The following is a 21606-nucleotide window of genomic DNA, read 5'->3' on the forward strand; positions in this document are numbered from 1 at the left end:
GCACCCCGCAAAGCCTGTTCTAAGAGCCGTCCAAGTGAGCAGAGTGGCAATGTTACACCTCAACAATCCCTCCCTCAACATGACACTCTTGTGACTTGAACCAATGACCCTGACTCTGATACCATTTGTTGGATCAGGCCTTTGACCATTTCATCTGAAAACTAATTGGTATTCAGTAAAAGAAGCCAAATCCTTTTATGGCATTCGAAATCGCACCCCGTAAGACCTGCTCTAAGAGCCGTTCAAGTGAGCAGAGTGGCAATGTTGCACCTCAACACAAAAGAATATATATGCAAGTGTTTTGGCTTAGGTACTGTTAAAAAAAAAAAAAAAAAAAAAAAAAAAAACTATATTTTACTCAATTTTTCATAAAAAAAAAATAAAAAAAAAAAAAAAAACTTAGAATTAAATCTGGATTGTTATATGTACTATAGTTTTTTTTATAACACCAAAGTCAAATTCATTTTGCTTGTTCGATCATCTTAAAAAGAAAGCTCTACAATTCAATATGATAATACAGTTGAGCTTGAGTTGCTTCATACGAGCTTAGGCAACAAACAAATTGTCCTTAAGAAACTGTAAGATTCAAGTTCTGTACGTGTTGGAGGGCGCAGTCTTCTTAACTAACAAATGAAGATCCTGTGACAGAAGTAGAAAAGATGATTATGCGCCAATTCACAATTCAGCATGCACCAATTCACAATTCATATATATGATGATGCGCTCATCTTTAATTGTGATTTTTGGAAAAGAGCTTAATTTCCAAAAGTTAAAAGTGATAATCAAATCTGATTGATTTGATTGTATTTGGATTTGATGGTAATCAAATTATTTTGATTTAATTACCAAACTTACTCTACCCCAATTCTCCTTTAAATAGGAGTATCATATATTGTAAAAGATCAATTGAATAAAAGCATAAGGCTTTATCTGTGAACGTAGGTCATAGACCGAACCACGTAAAAAATTGTGTCCCTTTTATTTTATTTTTCTCATTTGATTATTAATTTCTTCATATGTTTGGTATCAGAGGACGTACACTCAATAATTATCTGAATTTGTCATTTAAACGTAATTTGTATCCTTTAAACCTTGAAACTGTTTTCTCAATCAAGCAATAATATATATATATATAGTGCTGTTTGTAAAACTCTAAATAAATATACATTTAGATCGAGTACTATAGAGTCTATTTTGCAGTCAGAAAAAGAAAAAGAGAAATTCAGTAGTAGCAGAAGAAGATCAGTAAATCTTACTCATCCTTTAAATGGTGTCCGCTGAGGTCCGCCACTCTTCTCAAAGCAGCGCTCCACCTTTGCATCTTCTTCTCCTTGAAACGTTGGTCATGTACATTGTGGAAAATGGCCAAAACATGTTTAGCAAAGGCAGCTGCAAAAGTCCCCTTCAGATGCCGCACATCACTAGGATCCACGTGGTAGAAAATGGGCAAAACTCTCATCCTTCCCGCGTCCACGCATTCAAGAATATTTGCAAGTTCTTCCAAGCACCAAGTGGAAGATGCATAATTTTCTGACAAAATGACGACGGCTATCTTCGACTTCCCGATTGCATTCAAGAGTTCCGGTGAAATGGGTTTTCCCCTGTCAAGTCCTTCCTTGTCCCTAAAGGTTATAATCCCTTTATCAAAAGCCAAAGCGCGATAGAGATGGTCAGTAAAATTATTGCGGGTGTCACCTCCGAAACTGAGAAAAACTTCGTACTCCCACCGGTATTCAGAACAATAAGAGGAAAAAGATAATGTGCCATTTTGAATATTGCTGGTGGAAGCCATCAGCCATGGGACACTTGCCAGAAGTCACCACATATTCAACTATTAATATGGAAACGGCAAGAGATGAAATATGAATGAAAACAAACATCTTCATTTTTTTCGACGCGTTTCTTTAATTGGATGGACCCTGGGCGGCTTGACCGGGCGTACGTGTTCCCTTTTTGAAATCGGAGGGATTCGTTCACATTAGCTTCACATGGGCATCTATGAAAACAAAAAAAGTAGGACCATCAAATTTCTTGGACTGAGACTATATAAATAAGGAGAAACTTCACTTTGGCCCATTGAACTCACTTAATTTTATAAACCCTTCCTGAACTTTCACTTACTCTCAATTAGAACCATTCCGTTAATTTTAGCCGTTAAAATACAAAAAAAGATCAAAATGAACTTGATTTTCATTTTTTTTTTAAAAAAAAAAAAAAAACGTTTTGGAAGTTAAAATTTTATACAAAAGTCAGAGATATGAACGTCATGTAACATTTAAAATTTGACGGAGGAGTCCACATTGAGAGTAATTGAAAGTTCAGGGATCCGAAATGAGAGATTTGAAAGTTTAAGAGGGGTTTGTAAAACCGAGTGGAAGTTCAGGGGGCCAAAGTGAAGTTTCCCCTAAAAATAACTTATGCTCTTTACATTTACATGCATTTTTTAATTGTAAGGACAAATTCGGAAGAACATTTATGAAAAAGTCATGTGCTTTTCACATGTTACTTAAAAAGCACGTGCTTCTCACATGCAAATGGACACATGTCATTTTTATAAACTATGTTGGATGAATTTACTCAAACTCAATTTGAAAGAAAAACTTTGTACATGCTTAAATCGTGTGGTGTGGTAGGAGGAACGCTTATCTCCAACTCACGCACCAGCGTTTGACAATTCAATATGAAAGATACATAGTGGACCACAAAGGAATTAGGATAACAACAAAAAATAGGAACTTGCTTTGGCTCTAATACTATAAAACAAAAGATAATTAAATTAAATTAAAGCGAAAATAAGAAAATTGAGACAAAAATTCTACGTGTTTCAGTATATGACCTATGTCCATAGTATAAAAATCTAAAAGCTACAATTGCTCTTATTCAATTGACTGTTTTACAATACAAGAAGTCCCTATACCTGTAAATTCTCTTGTCTCTATTTTCTCTCTCTTGCTTCTACTCTTATTCCCGTAATTTAGTTTTTTCCACGAACTTCAACATAATACCATAGCCTCATCATTATTTCAACAATCTTGGCTCTGACTGTGAAAGACAAGGCCATTCTCCGGCTAATCAAGTGCTTTAGTAGGTGAGCTTACTCCCGAAAAGCACATTGAAATAAGTTTTGAGTCAAGTGGTGAGAATAAGGCTACAAAACAAGAAACCATGAAGGTTTAAGAAAAATTCAAAAACAAAATTCTGGAGGCCATTCACAAATGCAAAGCTTATACCACCCATCATATTATTAATATGAAATGCATGATTTATTCAATGAGCTTCTCTCGTAGGTTCTTTGGTAGCTAGCTAGGTCAATTTCTCATTGTTTTTGTAGTGCTTCCACATGGGGAGGTCACCGTAGGGTGTTTCCCAGACATCTCATGCCCACTTTGTGAGAAACCATATCCGGTTCTGATAAACAACCTTCATCATCATTAACTGTCAACTGGTTAATTTCTTTTCCACCTAAGTAGTCCATTCCCAGTCTAAACATGTAGAATATATCTCAACTTCTGAGATGTAAAGCAAATATACAAACAAAGAAACTCTGCTGCTTTTCCATTATAGTTTATATGGTATTTCAATTTAGTACTGAAACTCGGTGGCTGGGGTCCTAAAAGCCCCAGAACTTCCTACTACCGCATACATAAGTTCAAAGGTTGAGATAACTTGATAACAACAGAAGTAGTAACAGGAAAAACCAATAACGCATGATGTTGAGAACAATAAAGTGAAATAATAATTAAAAAAACGAAAGAAAAAAAGAAAAAAAGTGAAGCAATGGAAAGCAGAACTCAGGTCCTGTAGTTATCAGTTCAATTGCCTAGTAGCTCTATCTCTAAGCTCCTCGGCTTGTCCCTAAAAGACATAGGCATTCCATTTATTTGAAGCCTCATTCAATTTTATTGTAAGTTTTAATAGTAGGAAGAAATTTTCATTTTAAGGCGAATTCTAAAAAATTATTTCGTTCATCTGAAACATATTAGACAGTCTGGATTCAATTTTATGTAGCTCTTTGGCATTGAAGGTTCAGAGGATACTTGATAGATTGTAGAAACAATGGTAGTCAGCTTCCCACATTATATCATACTTCATATCAGTTGATGATTTAAGCTGCAAATTACTCTTCAAACAATGGTGAATCTTTGGGGGAAAATTCGTTGGCCTAGTAGCAAGAAATCAAAATCAAACCTACTCCTGTTACAGTCCAACAAAAATGAAACAGGTGTAAGTTATGAAGTGGCACTAAAAGTTAAAATCATATCATGCATTATTTGCTTTTTTGGAGTTGGCAATAGTTAACAACATTCAAATCTTTTTAAAGTGTGGAGAGTATGTTTTAGGATTCTACACTCTGGATGTTAAGATACTCTAGCTAGATACCTGCATGAGGGAGATGTAATTAGCTGTTTAAGTTGAAAAGTGTCCATGGTGAGCGGTCTTCCCAACTGGCTCTTTCCTACTTTCTGCGTAGCAACTATAGCATAATTCTAGTCAGGAAGTAGCAGCAGGGGAGAGCATCATCCCATGTTAGTGACGAAGTAATCTTTTCCCACTAACATGAATTAAAGTTTCAATAGTTGTGGTATGATTGATGGTCTTGGCTCAGTGTGCCAAGAACTAGAAGAGATACAAAAAGTCGAGAACATAATTTGAGACAACCTTGTTCAAGATATAGTACCCTTTTAAAGATTGTGGCCTTTCTTGAAGAGGAAATCATTGTAATTCTGCCTTGGGCTACACAAAACAAACAGCATCACCCGTTATCTGCTCCATGTTCTAGATGGTACAAGCAGGCACACAAATGGCACCAAAGAATGTATCAGCCAACCCTATCATGAAGTCGTTTTGGAGCATGACTACTCGAATGATGGTCTTCTCGTGATCAAGTGCCCAACTTAGGTTTTTCAGTTGATTAATGAGATAGGTTAGGTCCTTTGCACAAGGAAAGGGGAACATATGGTTTTCCAAATCATGTCATATTCTAAAAGTAGTTTGAATATATGATAACCTGCCAGATAGACCAGAAATAAGGCCCTATTATGGGTTAAAAGGATAACATGCTGGTGCAAAAATTGTATTCTATTGTCATTAATTTCTACTTGTGGCCTTAATTTATCCTTAAGAAACTTATTTTTTCTACAGGTTATCGGAATCAATAACCACCTTATTAAGAAAAACCCATAGAGCTGTACGATACTCTCATATTGACTACTCTACTTATCAAAAAATAATACAAGACACTAGATCTTCTACCTCAAAAGACAAGTAACATATGATCCGAGTCACTGAGTGGATGAATACATATCTAAGAAGCATACATCATTCATAACATTTGTTTCAAGTAGTTGTAGATGATATCGAAAATAATAGCAAACATAACTAGATCGTATGATAATGCAACAATTATAGAAAAATAAACAACAGTATTAGTAAGTTCCATAAGCCTTTGAATGCAGTACCAATTTGAAGTACATCAATTTCAAAGTTGGCAACTTGGCAACATCAATTTTGAATAGCAAACTGCGAAATTATTGTTCAAAATTCATCTCTATTTTTAACCACTACAAATTTTCGCCGCAATCACCAATTCTTTCACCTACAATGTAACGTTCCAAATTGTCCTCAACAAACACAAAGCTAAAAAGAAAAAATAAATCAGCGATTCCAAATGAAAATTGGGACAAAACCCATTTTCACCAACCTCATTACTCATTCAACTGCTGAAGCTCAGCCTTCAACTGCTCAATCTTCAGCCCCATTGACCTCCGCAAGGCCGCCCTTTCGCTCTCCGGCAGCTTCGCCAATAGCCCATCAAACATTTCCACCACTTCATTCGCAGCAGCCCGAGCACACTCAGCTTCCTCATCAAAATACACAGTCTCTTTGGACTCCATAGCCATCTCTATCTCCTCTCTAGCTTCAGCAAACTTGAGGTTGATCATGTCGACCTCCTTGTTCTTGTCCAACTCGGCCACTGAGTCACCAGCCGCAGCACTGTATTTCCTCAACTGGGTCTGCGAGTTCGAGAGAGTTGGATGAGGGAGATGGTGGAAACTTGAGGTGGGTGTAATGGAAAACTTGGGTCTTGGAAACAGAACCGATCCTGGAACGAGTTGAATTGAAACCGCTGCGAGCGAATTAAGGGAAAATGAAGAACTGGGTAATGGAAATCGTTGAAAATGGTGTCTGCAAAACAATTTACAGAGAGAAAATTGTGATCGTTGATGCATTTTCGCTCTTCCCCAATTCTCAGCAAAACAACGAGACCAGAGGTGGAAGTAAGTTTTAGTTTCCACGGCGGTTGTTACTTGTTAGCAAGTGGGCTCGGTCTTAGCAATGAAGTAGGTGGTCAAGTGAAGCAACTTATGGGCCTACATCAGGCCCTAATATTTAGACCCAAAAATGACACCTGACCCACAAAGGAAGTGGGTGTTGGTTGACTTCACTTGTCATCTCTGACCCATAAACTAGATGATCCACTCCATTTCAAATGGTAAATGACTCAACTCATAAATTCTCTTAATATTTTACTAGAGGCTTTGGAAATTTGGCATAGAGGTTATAATGGGTTACTGGAAGAGGCAGATTTGCATGGATTAAGATGATTGAGTATTGCACCCTAACTGAATAGGGGTACGTGAGTGCAAGGATAGAATTTATTTACTCTGACAAGTACTTAAATAGTTTGAATCCATTTATTTGGGTTATTCGGGTACTTATTCAAGTAGGTGAGATCTTCCCTTTACACCCACATCCAATAGGGTAGGAGTATGTGAGTCTAAGAAAGGGCTCCACCTACTTCGGCAAGTACTAGAGCAGCTCGAGTTTTATTTACTTTAGTTACTCGAGTACCTACCTGAGCAGGTGGAACCTTTCCTTGCCTTCACGGCTTCACATGCATTGGCCTATTGTAGTGCAATAGGGTAGAGGTATTACATCGAGAGTACTGCACAAAATCCCTATCGTTGTACAACCCAATCATTTTATCACAATGCTAAACTTTCTATTTCAAGTTCCTTACAAATTAACATAGCGGTCCACATGTTAGCTACTAAAATGTGAAATACCTCACATGACACTTATTTTCATAAAATATGGACTGTCATGTAAATTTGTAAAGGGTTTATAGTAAAATTTGTAAAAACCCTAAGCATTATCCAAAACAAATAATATTAGGAGTAAAAATATTATAAATTTAACCATAATGTCGTTATCAATTGACACACGATTACATACGCACATATCGTTAATAAATTCATGAAAGTAGTATCTTGTGATAAATATGGCATAATAATTCAACCGTCGTCTTGGTTTGCTATCAAATTATACTAGAAGTTGCATTACTTTTAATGATTTCAAATGAAAACAAACATTTTGAACAAAAAAAAAAAAAAAAAAAGGTGCATCACATGGTACAGTGGAGGTCAAAGATCACCAAGACCACATTATTATCAACAATCACCAAAACCACACTACAAAGTCAAAAGTCTAACGACTGTTCCTAATCCAACAACCCCATTTAGGCAACATGAAGAAGACTACATAAACCGTCTCACATTCTCAGGCATAACCCACCACAAGACATCCCATGGCTCGGCAGCTTCTGTTGATGCACCCTCTACCGACCACATTTCAACTCGGCCTAGCGGCGATAACTCTTGTTGCATGCGCCATTGCATTGCTCATGTGTGCTTCTCATTCCCGTAAATGGCGTCACGGTAGTGGATGGACTGCATGCTATGGTTCCGACAATGGCGATCCTGTAATAGAGCTCAACACTGAAGCAACGATCTTAACAACGAGTGGTGCCAGTGGTATTCAACGTGGGAATGGCGGCGAATGCATGTTTAGCGGCAACCTCTCAATCTGGAAGAAGAACATACTCATGGGAGGGAAGTGCCAGCTACCGGATTTTTCTGGTGTCATAATCTATGACAATGATGGGAATATAGCCCCTGCCAAAACTCCTCGCCCTTTACTCACCTGGAAATAATAGAGATGTGAAACAAAATGCCTGCTGTAAACTAGAAATGCAGCTTATGTTCAATGTTATTACAAAGCTTTTTACTACTGCAAAAATGTTTAATGTCCAGCTTCTTGTGTTCAAAGTTTTGCTTTCTATCGTTTACTTTCCCTATTCAAAACAAAAACATTAACAAACATCTCAAACACAAAACAATACTCTTAAAAACATAAACTCAAGCTTCGTATAGGACCATGGTCCATGGCAATGCCTCGGAAGGAACCAAAAAACATCACTCAGTATTTGGTTAAACCCCCATCCATATCTCCTATTAAAAAAGCATGTGCTTCTTCCATGCTCAAGAGATAGATGACAATTTTATAAATTGGATTGGAGAAAATTGGAGGAAATTTCTGTCCTTTGCAAAGGAATTAGTAGAACCCTGTAAGAGTGATATCACTGCCAAATAAATAATTCACATGCAAAGCTTACATGAATGTGCAAAAACTCAAATTGTAAATTTAATCCAAAATTTAATTACATTCAACTGGACTTCAATGATTTTTTCTTATCAGACCAAGAGGTGCGCCCCCTGAACCCAACAACACTAAGTTTCGAAGCTATAGATTTGACAGAGCTGGACTTTTTGCTGGCTGTTTGCTTCTTCCCACCTGAAGAGGATGCTTTTCTTGACGTACTAGCACTGGATGAATTTTTTGAATTCAAGACCTTAACTGCTGGCTTGGAGAATTTTGCTGGAGATGCCTTTGTAGCTTTCACTGCAACCTTACTGTTCTTTTTTTGATAATTCACTGCAACCTTACTGTTCTTTTTTTGATAATTCACTGCAACCTTACTGCTCTTTTTTTGATAAGTCACTGCAACCTTACTGTTCTGATTTGAAAGCTTGACTGATTTAGCATTCATCCCAATCTTCCCAGTTATTTGGGCCCTGGCAACGTCCCTCCGAACATGATCTACAGTAAGAGACTCCAAGCTTTCATTCTTCCTTATGGCCTCCTCTATTCGGGTGGCCAACAAGAGGTCCTTTTTAGCAACCAAACTTGTCACTTTTCCTGCAAGAAGAAAATGTTTTCTTATGGAAACGTGATGAGGTACTTTTGGCCTCCAGCCACCAAAAGTGGAATATGGTAATTGTCACATTTCAAGAATGTCTTTACTCAATACAGAGGATTTACCGTAATCAAGGAGATTACAGCTCAGACATAAATGGATACAACTAAATATGTTTTATAAGTTGAAAAAATTGGGCAGGATTCATCTTGCTGAATCCAGACAATTGCAAACATGAATCAAGTGACTTAGAAATTGTCTTGTTTTACTTTTCCAAATTTCGTTGTTCTTTTTTCTTTCTTCCTTTTTCTCCCTTTCTCAAACTTGGAGACTATACAACTCCATGCATCATTGATTGAAAAGCCTTCTACCTTCACTGCTATATCCAGTCCCCACTTAAACTATGGTAGACGAAATGATTTACATATTTATATCAAATTATAGGGTACATGCACAGCCAGAGTAGAGTTTTCAATAATTGCATCCATTGTTCTTTTCACTGCAACTTTAAAGGAAAGCATGAATTTTTAACTTGAAAAGACACAGAAATGGACACATTATGTGGGCAAAGTTTGTTGCACACCTTTTGCACCCATACGAGCAGTTCTTCCCGTGCGATGAAGGTAATCAATCTAAAAGTAAAACAAAAGTAGGGTTAATGCACCAAACAAAGAATTGAAAAGAAATAATTACAACAAAAAAAAAGAGGGAAACTAAAAGAAAAGCCCAACAGAGACAACAGAAATGATTCTTACAGAGTTCGAGGGAAAATCAAACATGATAACATGATCTACATCCAAGTCGAGTCCCCTGGCAGCCAAGTCGGTGCACACCAATGTGGGGCAATCTCCATCATCACTTTTAAACCTCTTGAGGTTTTCAACCCTGGTTTGGGAGGAGAACAAGTGAAGATAAGTGCTAGAAACTGATATGCATGCATACAAAAAAATGGGGATATAAAATGGGCTCTGTTTCAAAAGTTCAACTACCAGCTAGAATACATAATATGCATCAATGTATATGTCTAGTGTTCAAAATTTATTGGCATGCATATGCACAAAGTGCTCATACACACCTGAGCTTTTACAAGCAAGAGTTCACTGTCTTCATAGGTGCACACAGATAAGTAAACATATTGACAATGTTCGCAAGTTTCCAATGTTAAAAAAAATTGCCTAAATTTAAAAAAGGTAATACGTGCCAAGTTCCCACCCAAGTTCATACTATAACTTTTGTAATCTTACACAGCATAAGCTATATAGCATATATTACACTAAAGCAATGAAATCTCATTGATAAATTTTTCAATTGAACTCAATTGAACTAAGCACTAACCAAATTAAATAGGATCGGCTTTCCATCCTCATCAACTAATAGGGGTGACCACATGTAATTTTATCTGTCTGTTTACCCTTATCTAAAAATCATTCTATCTGTTGCCTTCCTATTCAATATATCCATCTTTGCTAGTTCTACAGTTCTACCAATGTTATTATACACCTCCCTCTACCTCTTTTCACTCTCCAAATTCTTTCCCATTGATGCATTGACCAATCTCTATTACACATGGCCAAACCATCTTAAGTTACTATCCCTCCTCTTCTTTTCTTTTTCTTTTTTTATCAGTTTTCATTGACTTTATTCCTTATGTTTCGTAGTATACTGACTCATCCATCTCAACATTCTCATTTCGACTACTCATTTTATGAACATATTGCTTCTAAATAACCCAGGATTTTGTATCATACACCATAGCTGGTCTTATCGCGATCCAATAGAACCATACATAAATTGCAAACATAAAGACATTTACAGAGTACCCCATGTGGGAAGAAGGGAAGTGGGGGTGGGGGGGGAAGTGGGGGAATAAACATGTTGTATCATATCACCTTTGCTCCGCAGGCACCTCTCCATGATAATTGACTGTAGAAATCTGATTTTCATCCAGAAAGTGATCCACAGCACGGCTAGAATTTAGCGTGTTACAGAACACCATCACTCTATTTCCCTTTGCCAAACTTGGCTCCAGAACCTGCCTTTTCATCACCATTTAAACCACAAAAAACTTGTTTGGTGAATTAACTTTGCTAAGTAAATTCTAATATAATCGTCTAAACCAAAAAAATTTAGTTGTGTTCAAAATGTAGGCTTCATAGACGGTAAAATTCATAGTGAAAAAGTGGAGGCTGTCACAGGCTCCCAAGACTGCAATCATGGACCAGAAGAACAAAACCAATAAGTTCGGGTGCATATGAAACCAACTCCAAGTAAGATAAGTTTCTGATGGCCCCTAGATTGTTTATAATGTGGTACTTTGGCATATTTGAGGCACATATCTTACGGACTAGAAATTTATTTTTTACTTCTATTCTTGCAACCGAACAGGCGGTGTCAAGTTGGGTAGATGACATTACTTCAGCATTAACTTATATGTTACATGATGTAGAAGAGCAGTTTGGCCAGATATAAATGTCATCAATGTAACCGAAGTATTTGCACTTGCATGTGAGTATTTCACATTTTCATGTGTCTTCATTTAAAGTATAGAGAGTGAACTATTTACTTCAGATGATATAGAAAGATGTAAAAGCAGGGAATCCAACTTCATCAATACTATCATCAAGCACTATATATGTAGCACATCTGAAATATAACCATAACAAGCTCTTAATGAGATTATGCAACTATTACTACTAATCAAGTGTTTTGTACATATAACCATTACCGGTTGTTGATAAATAGAAAAAATAGGATAACTCACTACAGAAGTATACCTGTAACAAAGCTTCCAGCTTGTTTTCAGAACCTGAAAGTTTGATGAAATCATGGCGAGCAGATGCAACTTTCTTATGCAGTGTTGATGTGCGCAAATGTACAATGCCTTGACATTCCTCATCAATCAGCTTTTGCACTGCCTGCAAATGTCAAAAATTAACTTTTTTTGGGACAAAAATATGTGTAGAAGAAATTTCATTAGATTGCAACTGAAAAGGAAACCACTGAATCCTCCCCCCTCCATAGGTATGTATTGGAAACGATGAAATCAAAGATTATAAAAGGAAAATTATAAAAATTGTTTTAATAAAAAAACCACAGAAAAGAGGACTCTAGTGATTTAATGTACAGTTTGCCTCCATCTGGTGTAACTAAAGGACATATTGTGAAATTCTTTAGTAAGTTGATCAATTTAAATGATAAAACAGGTTTATCCTTGGAACAATGAACAGTGCCATAAGTCTCAATATTTGATTTGAACAGAGCAATGAGCCAATGAGGGCTTTGGATGTTAAATCAGACCTCCTACATCTTCTAGTGCAGATACTAAATGGCCATTTGGACACCAAATGCATGCAAAATAATCAATACCCTTACCATTCATATGAAAAATCCAAAGCAAGTAATATGAAATAGAATCACAGCCAAAGCATCAATAAAATACTAATAGGAAAGGGGATTTTTTTTTTTCTTCTCATACAACCTTGCTGCTTTAGAATTAGTTATCAAGATATACAGATGAACTTGACATAATTGCTTTAAAGATCAAATTAGGTTTACTTTATTTGCCAGAAAAAATGTTCTATTGATGATAGTAGAGATAATAAACAGTTTCATTTACAAGAAGATTACAGTGCAAGTCAGCATACCTGTGTCATTGTTGCAGTAACTAAAACAGTTTGAAACCCTTGGCCATCAGGCTTCGATGCACGATTTTTTAATGGGACAAGAAACTTCCGAATGTCAGGACCAAAGCCGCGATCAAACATGGTGTCAGCCTCATCCAACACCTACTAAAATATTACCACCATCATTAAGTGCACCACCTTACCAATAAGGACAAACTAGACTTTGCAGTTTTCTTAATTCTAAACTTCGATAGAAACATAGTATTGTGCACACATCCAAAATAGTAGAAAATTGTGCAGTCATATATATGAAACAACATGAATTTATATACTATGTGATACTCACCACATATTTAATGTCACCGTACACTATGTTTCCCTCTTCAATATGTTGAAGAACCCTACCAGGGGTCCCAACTACCATATCGATTGGGTTATTTAATGTATCCTCCTGGGGTCTTAGCCGGCCACCACCACTTACCATCGTACAACGGAATCGGGCATGATGACTGATAGACTTTGCAACCCGAAATACCTATAAAACCAATCCAACTTCAATTGCAAATCATAAGTCCACATAGAAAAGTTATCTTCACATCCTGAAGAAAGCACACAGATACCTGCTCAGATAACTCCCTTGTGGGGCATAGTACAACAGCTTGAGGACGCCTGGGCCTCATTAGTATACCGTGCAATTCCTCATCCCGTCTTAACAACTACAAAATCAAAAAAATTGACAAGAACATAACTTGGAATATTAAAATACTTCACAGGGATTTTCTGTTTTTCTGAACCTAAGTGAATCTACAAGCAACAGAGAAGTGGGTCAAGTAAAAATATCAAAAAGCCGTTACAGATAGAGAAACTTCAATCCACTCAATATGTATAATAGATTTTGTGAGAGGATGATGCTAAGGGAACACGTTCAAACCACCCAGCACAGCACATTCTGGGAATTGAACAAATTAAATGAGTCATACATAGTCACAAGATTCCATTTCAATGATGTGGATGCAAAAGCATGCCACAACCAGGGCACAAAACATAAAGCAAACACCAAAACCTTAAATGCCATACATAATCAACATTTAAGACAAACAAAATACGTAATAACTGAAAGCAAGCCCAAACCCAAGAATTTTATTGACCCATAAAGCAAAAAGTAACAACATACAGGACTTTGTTAAATAACATGCAAATATAAATTAAAAGGAAAAAGAAAAGCGAAGAACACGTACCTGAACAAGGGGCAGCATGTAAGCCAGAGTTTTGCCAGACCCAGTGTGAGAACCCAAAACCACACTCTTCCCTTCCAAGACAGCAGGGACCCCAATACACTGAATCTCAGTAGGAACCTCAATACCCATCTCCCTCACAGCCCCCATGACCTCCTCACTGAGACCCAACTCTTCAAAATTCCCAACAACCCTCTTCTCCTTCTTCTTCTTGTTGGGCCCATCCTCATTTTCAATCTCAGCAGTGCTGACTGGCTTTGGATTTCTAGTCTCTGGGGGTTTGGTAGCGCCCTTGAGGTGTCTCAGCCTCAGCCTCTCAAGGAGAATTGAGTGCTTCATTTGCTCTGGTTCATTGGTGGGAATAGTGGGAGTGATGGTGGTGGTGCATAGAGGCCTAAACCCTGGAAAAACCCTAGTGGGTTTGGACAGTTTGAGGAGTGGGAAACGTTTGGGTGCTGGAGAGAGGCGAGAGAGAGTGAAGAGGTATGAGGAGAGACTGGTGGAAAGGAGGGTTCTTGCTGTGCCTCCCATGGCTTTCCGATTATTGCAGGTTCTATTTTTTGTGTTTGTGCCTTAGTGGGGATATTTGTATTTCTTGCAGCAGCACCTCTGTGCTGGTTTTCTGCAAAATGAATGAAATTGGTGCGAGTATGTATCCTCTAGGCCTCTACTGAATGATATTTTGGTTCTGATAAAAATAAAATTACTGGTACAATTAGATAGATTGGGCCTTGCCCCCTCTTTCCTCGACGGGGGTATTCACTATTCACTACAATCTCAAGCCCAAAGAGAAGGGTCAGGAGAATTGAAAGATAGGGTTCCAGCAGGAAGTCCTTTGTTCGATCAATTTGTTTGGGCCTGGCCCTGTTTGGGTAGGGAGCTCTTGCCCCCTATCCCAATTGCAAGGAGAAGTTCTCGAGATCCTTAATTGTGGAGATTGCTTTTCTTTTCTTTTCTTTTCTTTTTTTTTTTTATTTTAATATATTCAAATGAGGAAATTAATTATAAGGATGAGTCTTTCCCTTTCTTGAGCCGAATGAACTGAGAATGGGAGACAATTGAGAATACTTTCAAACACGAGGTGAGGAGTAACCCATTTAGCTAAAGAATGTGCATAAAAATTGGTACACCTTAAAATTTTAATAGCTTTTTAAACAGGAAAAACAAGTAAATTAAGTCTAATATCAATTACTACATTAGCAAAGTTCCAATCCTTTAAAGGATAAGATTATCAACCCATACAAACTTGCTGGAGATTTCAATTCCTCTTTCCCACTTTTCTTTTTTATAAAAGAAAAAATAAACTTTAGTTCTACTACCCAATACCCATTAAACTTTAAGAGGTAACATTATTTTAAACATCTCAAACTAAAATCCCTTGTCAAATAAGGCACTCCATTAAGAATTAATATAAAAATGAATAGTTATTCTTATTATTCAGTTCGGTGACAACATACATGCTTTTTATTATAATTGAACCAAAATTACTAAAAAAAAAAAAATACATTATTTCTTATATTTTTAATCCTCAAATTAAATTAAAAAATAAAAACACACATTTGGTTAAAATGCAGTTAATGGTTGACCACCTATTGGGGTGACCAGCCTGCAAAATTTGGGGGTGGCACTCCTCCGGTGTGTCTCGTGGTGGGCCATCAAGATGCTCCGTACACATTTTGGGGTGGCCAAGACTACTCCTGATGACGCTTGAATGTGGTATTGACAATAAAGTGGCAGTTTGAAAAGAATTTATGTACTTCTCCCATTTTTCTTCAAACTAAGTTTGAGAAAAAAAATTTTCAAATCAATTTATTAAATTGGCATTTGTATATGCAGTATATGACTTCTTCTTCTTCAGTTCTCCCTCTCTTATCCTCCTCCCATCCCTCCCTCCCTCTCCTCCTCCTCCATTCATGTTGGCCTCATTCGGTGGTTTTGTTGTTTCCTTATATTTGTTAACCCGTTTGTACATAGAGTATGTGATTTTTATAAGTGTTAATAGGTTTGTAGTAAGAAGATTAAAGGGAGAAGAGGAGGTTGTTGTATTATTCAGCTTGTACTTAACCTAATACAAACATCCTAATATATAGGATTAGGAAAATATCACAATGACCAAACTACCCTCAAACCATAATGACTTACTAACCCTAATAACTCTTCTAACAATAAGCATCTTAGAAAATCATATGAATCTCATATTAAACATGCATATAAAAATTATATGGTATTTGTTACAGCCCACATCTTCTTATCCTTCTTTATTTCTCCCTCCCCTCCTCCCGCTCCCTCCCTCCCCATACTATTATGTATATGCCAAAATATAGAAGTTACAAAGTAAAGAATTTTTTCTTTTCTTTTTCTGATTGACAAGGTGAATATTATAGGAAGCAGTAAGCACACCAGAACATGCACCAGAACTCCACAGCAAGAATAAATATTTTCAAGCAACCATAGGAAAAATATCCTCAAAATAACTCCAATCGTATTTGAATATCATCTCACAAAGGAGAGATTATTACACCTCCATCTGGTGGAGTAAGATAAATCATAGAATGCAGATACACTAAAGTATAAAAAGTTGCATACTTTATATGCTACCGCTATAAAATCACTCGTAATATTCAGGTTTCAATACACCAATATAGGGCAAGTTCCTGTATATTTCTGCAAAGTCCATTCCATAACCCACTACAAAATAATCTGGACACTGCAAAAGAAGAAGAAAAGAAAATACAAATCAATTTGCTTGGTAATTAGACCATGAAATTCAATAATAATGCATTTACGTTTATGGCAGTTCAGACCAAAATCAAATATTTCAAGAGTATACTATCTTAGTTTACCACAAGTTTTAATACATTTTATTTGTGTGATTCAAAACAATATGCATCAAACACCTCCACTCCTGTGTATTTTAATATAAGGACCAGCCTTACAAGTAAAACTATATATATAGCAGCATCCAAACGCAACAACATATGGCATTACAAAGTACATGGATTTTCTCTTGATTTCTGAAGAAACTCTCGACCCCCCAAATGGGTTTCCCTTCTTTTCTTTCTCTTAATTTCATTATTTAATTCCATGTCATAAAATGTGAACCAATAAGATAATTACAAAATAGATTAAATTGGAGAAAAAGTAGAGTATAAGCAACAAAAAACACCAAAATTTTTATTTATTGCAACAGTAGGAAAAGCGCTAGTTACATCTATACTATCACTCCAAAAAGACTAGTTAAGTTATAATTGGAGCTCCTTATAATTACTTATAAAGTCTAATCTCACTTAGTAAGGAACTAATGTGAGATTTAATTTCTACAAACACATTTATATTCCATCCACTCAACATGGGCAATCCATCTTTCTAATATAGAACTAACCTTTTAGGATGCCACAATTCTTCCTCCACCTTTTCCGAATAAGCAAGGACACATAAATTAATAAAATTTTCTGCTCTTATTTTATTTTGTTTTACTTGGTTTCCTTTTGAGTTCCTAGTAGCCTCAAGAGTTATGGTCCTCTTTAGCAGTTGTCCATTAATTAAACGTTGAGTGTTAAATCACTAATTATCTTAAACATTTAAGCTAATAGAAAATGGTTGATTCAATCATTTAATTAATATTCTAACACTCCCCTTCCCATGTGCGATTAGAAAACGTGTAGAAAAGTTTAATTGAAATTTATGGAGATATTTAGTAATTGTCCATTGATTAATTATTTAGTGTTAAATCACTAATTACTCTAAAAACTTGAGTCGATAGAAAATAATTTATTTAATATTCTAACGCTCCCTTCACTGCATGAGCAACAATCACCCATTTACTTAAACTGCTTCTCCACTTTACCAAGAAATCACCAGAGTAAATTTTTTTTTTTTGCTTGATGATGTTTACCTCAAACCCGCGGTAAAATTTTCCTTCGCCCACTAGCTGAAAGTGAACCTTCCTTCTAGCTGGCTTGTCGAGGAAGGCACAGACCGACACAGAGGATGCTCCTTTTGATTCCAAATGCGAAATCAGGCACGACAGTGTGCTTCCCGTATCAACAATGTCCTCAACCTTATAACAAAAAATTAAAAAATTAAAAATCCCATTATAAATAAATACATGGTCCCTAAATATCAAAAATATTATTAGTATTTTCCTTTTTTTTTTAACCAGAATAGAAAAGACAATATGAAAATAATATTCGTGAAGTCATAGAATGAGAGAGAGTGAGAAGGTAGTACCAGAATGACGTGCTTGCCCTTGACATCGACTTTGAGGTCGAGGGAGAGTACGGGGGCCCCACTGGAGAGGGTGCCGGAGCCGTAGGATTGGGCGCGAACGAAATCGACGGAGATGGGAAGGTCAATGGTCCTGACCAGGTCGGCCAAGAAGAGGAAGGCCCCGGTGGCCACGCCCACCAGGACAGGTGGCGGCCGCGGAAGATGAGCCGAATCCCCGGCGCTAAAATCGGCCGTGATTTCGGAGGCGATCTCGGCGACTCGGCGGGCGATTTGGTCCTGGCCCCATAGGACTCGCTCTATGTGCGAGTGCAAGGCCATCGGATATATTCTGTTTTGAGTTTTCTGTTTAATTGTTTTTAAGTGGGTTTAAGAAACCCTAAAACCCATTTCCTTCCCTATAAAAATCTCAAAAAAACTGTTGAGAATTTATTCACCCAATATTTATTCACAAAAACTTTTCTCTCTCCTCCCACGCGTCTCTCCCTCTCACGCTTATCTGTCTCCTCCTTCCAAAAATGCTTCACCTTCCTTCAACCTCCAATACCCAAACACTCATTTGATTTACCAACTCATCTTTGAACCTCCTAGAAAAAAAACTCAACTTTGTTCTACTCAGGAAAAAAAAAAAAAAACTTACCTTCCTTCAACCCCCAATTCCCAAACCCAGCAATGCTACTGGTGTTGATATGGCTGACATCGTCGGCGACACCGGGGGTCCCAGCGATATCGTAAAGGGCGAGCCTGGAGACCAGAAGGTTGAGCTTCATCAGCAAAGCCAGTGGCTGCCAGATACCCCCGGCGGCGCCGAGAACGGCGACCATGCGCTCCGGGACGGATTCGGAGGAGCAGCCACGTCGAGCGACGTGGGCCGAGGAGCTTCTCGCTACGGCGGACTTCACGGATCTGAACATGGAAGGCCTCATTTTTTTTGGGAAGTCGGCCAAAAGAGAGAGAAGAGAGCGATAGAGAGAAAATAAATGTTTATGAAAAAAAAAAAAAAAAAAGGGTAAAAAGAATATTATTTTAATGATATAGAAAATATTAAAAGAATTGTGATATGTTTTTAGATAGAGAATTAAAAAGTTGTTTTATTTTTTAAATTTAAGGAAAATGGTCTGGAAATTGTTGCTTTAGCATATATATATATATATTTAAAAAAATTATATTTAGCCCTTTAACTATTATATCATTTGCATGTCTCTCCTAAATTGAAAAAAAAAAAAAAAAAAAATTGCAATTAATTGTTCAAATCATTTTAGCTCCTTTCACTTTACTCCTTTGTTAGGGTTTTTGGTTAACTTAAGCAGCAAAGGCGTGAAATATTTATTATGCCCTCGATAAAATTTGTAAAAACATTAAAATATCCTCAAAATAAAGAAAATTAAAAAAAAAGATTTTTTGGTGTACATGCCGTTAAAAAACTATGGTACAAGTACTATAATTTATTCAAACAGTTTAAATTTACTATATCTCTTTCATAAAAAAAAAAATTTTAAAAAAATTTTAAAAAAAGTAAAATTAGTTATTGTGATTTACCTAGTCTATAATTAGCTCTTTATGGTATGAAAATTAACTCAAAGGTCTCGAGGTATGCCAAAAAAATAATGTAATCCTTATAATCAAATTTCGTTCACTTAACAGATTTTGTTAGTGTGATACTGACTTAAATATGATAAGTATCACAATTTTATTGGCTCGAACGTTTCACGCTATCAGAATATGTTCAGTTAGTAAACGAAATTTGACTGTAGAGACTAAATTGTTTTTTTTAGCATACCTTAGGAACTTTTGAGTTAATTTTTATACCAAAGAGAGCTAATTGTAAACCACGTAAACCACAATGACTAATTTTACATTTTTTTCAAAAATAAATAAATCGGAATAAACACTATTTTAGGTGTTTTATTCACCCTCAAATCTTATTGGTTAACAGTTGTCCATCATGGTCTATTTCTCTCTTTCCTAATTCTTACTAAATAAAAAACATCGGTAGCCCTTCAATTCTCAGACCCAGGCCCAAGCCCAAACCTTCAATATCAAATGCCTAAAACTTTGGCGCCAAAATCCCTAAATCAAAAATCACCGGGAGAGAGAGAGAGAGAGAGCAGCTGTAGGGCAGAGCAATGTCGACGATCTTCATCGCGGTTCAGTGCTGCCAATGCTCCACAATGCAGGCATTTTTCTCTCACTCTCACTATATGGTGGGGGGTATTATGATGGTGAATGCGATGGGCGATTGACGGAATTTGATTTGTTACAGGTGAGGCAGAAGAGCAAAAGCGTGGGCAAGTGGAGCTGCGTGGTGTGCAACCAGAGGCAGTCACTGCGGAAGGTGTTTGCTCAGGGCTTCATGGCCAAGGACCTTCGACGCTTCGTACAGTCCTTCAACATGTCCCGCAATCTCTCCGACCACCTTCAAACACCACTGCCACATTCCACGGACGAACAAGACATCCCCGATGACCGATTCCAATGCAACGATCGTAGCAAGAGACGGAGCGATTGGAGCGAGTACCTCGACTCGGGGGACCACGATCGTGTCAAAGAAGAAGAGATTGGTATTCTTTAAATATTGAACTATTTTGAGCAAACTAACAATTATTTATTTATATATATATATTTTTTCTTTTCTTTTCTTTTGGGTTTTGTATAGCGAGTGGTGGTTTTGAGCCAAAAATTGTGACGGAGTTGCCGGACGGAATGTTCAAGAAAGCGAGATTGAACAGCTGTTTTGATGATGGAGAAGGTGATAGTGAACAGCTTTACAAGCCGGTTTTCTCAAAGAGAAATTCCAGCACTAAAAATGTCGTCTCCCGAGGTAATTATTTTGATCCTTTGGTTTCTTGTTTTTGTGATTCGCATATATCATCCAGGCTTTGGCTTAAGAGATGAAGTTCTTCAACGGTTTTAGATTTAAATTTAATTATAAATTTAGCCTTGAACACTCAAGCACTTTGTAAAACCAAAACAAAGAGCTGAGTTTTGTGCATGGTTGTGACTGCATAATTTATCTGAATTGTAAGGCAAGGAGCCAAGGAATGATCAGCCATTGATGGCCAAGGGCTCTTCAAAAGGGAATGACACCATGACACAAGATGACCAGGAGCCAAGGAGGAAGGTTCAGCTGCCGGTGGCAACTGGCAGGAAGGTTTCCAAATGGAACGACTACATAACCACCGAAGATGACGACAAGGACTTGATATGTGCGAGCGAAACGAATTTTGGAGATCGTAGGGGTCGTCAGACAAATGATATCTTGCTGGACTTCAAGACCATAACCGATGATCAAAAGGTAGAAGATGATGTCCACCCGGATTTCTTGTTGTGAAGCTCTGTTTTTGTCACTTGTTGTGAAGCTCAAACAGTTGAATTGGTCATTAAGGCTATTTCATGCTTACCATCATTTTGAGAGGACGGAATTTTCTACTCGCAATTTTCTATACATACAACTATTTTACAACTTTTAACAGCTCAATCTGTT

The 21606-nt window shown here is 37.0% G+C and overlaps 6 protein-coding genes across 8 annotated transcripts; 2 read left to right on the plus strand and 4 right to left on the minus strand.

The window, feature by feature from the left end:
* Nucleotides 1-569: 569 nt before the first annotated feature.
* On the minus strand, nt 570-1792 carry LOC132184003 (TMV resistance protein N-like). The gene is made up of 2 exons (XM_059597481.1): nt 1257-1792; nt 570-639 (listed from the first exon to the last, which is right to left on the minus strand). The coding sequence occupies exons 1-2, from the start codon at nt 1790-1792 to the stop codon at nt 624-626; spliced, it is 552 nt and encodes a 183-aa protein (XP_059453464.1). The 3' UTR covers nt 570-623.
* A 1040-nt stretch (nt 1793-2832) lies between these two features.
* LOC132184624 (embryogenesis-like protein) lies at nt 2833-6294 on the minus strand. 3 transcript variants are annotated; one of them, XM_059598322.1, is made up of 2 exons: nt 5702-6294; nt 2833-3148 (listed from the first exon to the last, which is right to left on the minus strand). In XM_059598322.1, the coding sequence occupies exon 1, from the start codon at nt 6228-6230 to the stop codon at nt 5706-5708; it is 525 nt and encodes a 174-aa protein (XP_059454305.1). In that variant the 5' UTR covers nt 6231-6294; the 3' UTR covers nt 2833-3148; nt 5702-5705. The 3 variants fall into 3 exon arrangements, with proteins under 3 accessions (XP_059454305.1, XP_059454304.1, XP_059454307.1); XM_059598321.1 differs by lacking the exon at nt 2833-3148 and adding an exon at nt 3159-4194; XM_059598324.1 differs by lacking the exon at nt 2833-3148 and adding an exon at nt 5469-5596.
* A 1204-nt stretch (nt 6295-7498) lies between these two features.
* Nucleotides 7499-7993, plus strand: LOC132183663 (uncharacterized). Its single transcript, XM_059597022.1, has one exon. It carries the CDS (start codon nt 7589-7591, stop codon nt 7991-7993), a length of 405 nt encoding a protein of 134 aa, XP_059453005.1. The 5' UTR covers nt 7499-7588.
* A 401-nt stretch (nt 7994-8394) lies between these two features.
* Nucleotides 8395-14548, minus strand: LOC132184606 (DEAD-box ATP-dependent RNA helicase 39). The gene is made up of 9 exons (XM_059598299.1): nt 13899-14548; nt 13281-13376; nt 13007-13195; nt 12682-12822; nt 11812-11952; nt 10927-11069; nt 9793-9922; nt 9621-9669; nt 8395-9039 (listed from the first exon to the last, which is right to left on the minus strand). The coding sequence occupies exons 1-9, from the start codon at nt 14424-14426 to the stop codon at nt 8507-8509; spliced, it is 1950 nt and encodes a 649-aa protein (XP_059454282.1). The 5' UTR covers nt 14427-14548; the 3' UTR covers nt 8395-8506.
* A 1800-nt stretch (nt 14549-16348) lies between these two features.
* On the minus strand, nt 16349-19094 carry LOC132184546 (uncharacterized). Its single transcript, XM_059598222.1, has 3 exons — nt 18126-19094; nt 17791-17955; nt 16349-16602 (listed from the first exon to the last, which is right to left on the minus strand). The coding sequence occupies exons 1-3, from the start codon at nt 18441-18443 to the stop codon at nt 16504-16506; spliced, it is 582 nt and encodes a 193-aa protein (XP_059454205.1). The 5' UTR covers nt 18444-19094; the 3' UTR covers nt 16349-16503.
* A 1128-nt stretch (nt 19095-20222) lies between these two features.
* Nucleotides 20223-21587, plus strand: LOC132185809 (uncharacterized). Its single transcript, XM_059599601.1, has 4 exons — nt 20223-20299; nt 20386-20683; nt 20779-20943; nt 21149-21587. The coding sequence occupies exons 1-4, from the start codon at nt 20249-20251 to the stop codon at nt 21451-21453; spliced, it is 819 nt and encodes a 272-aa protein (XP_059455584.1). The 5' UTR covers nt 20223-20248; the 3' UTR covers nt 21454-21587.
* Nucleotides 21588-21606: the final 19 nt, after the last annotated feature.

The sequence above is a fragment of the Corylus avellana genome, chromosome ca6, assembly GCF_901000735.1.
Source record: "Corylus avellana chromosome ca6, CavTom2PMs-1.0".
Lineage (NCBI taxonomy): Eukaryota > Viridiplantae > Streptophyta > Magnoliopsida > Fagales > Betulaceae > Corylus > Corylus avellana.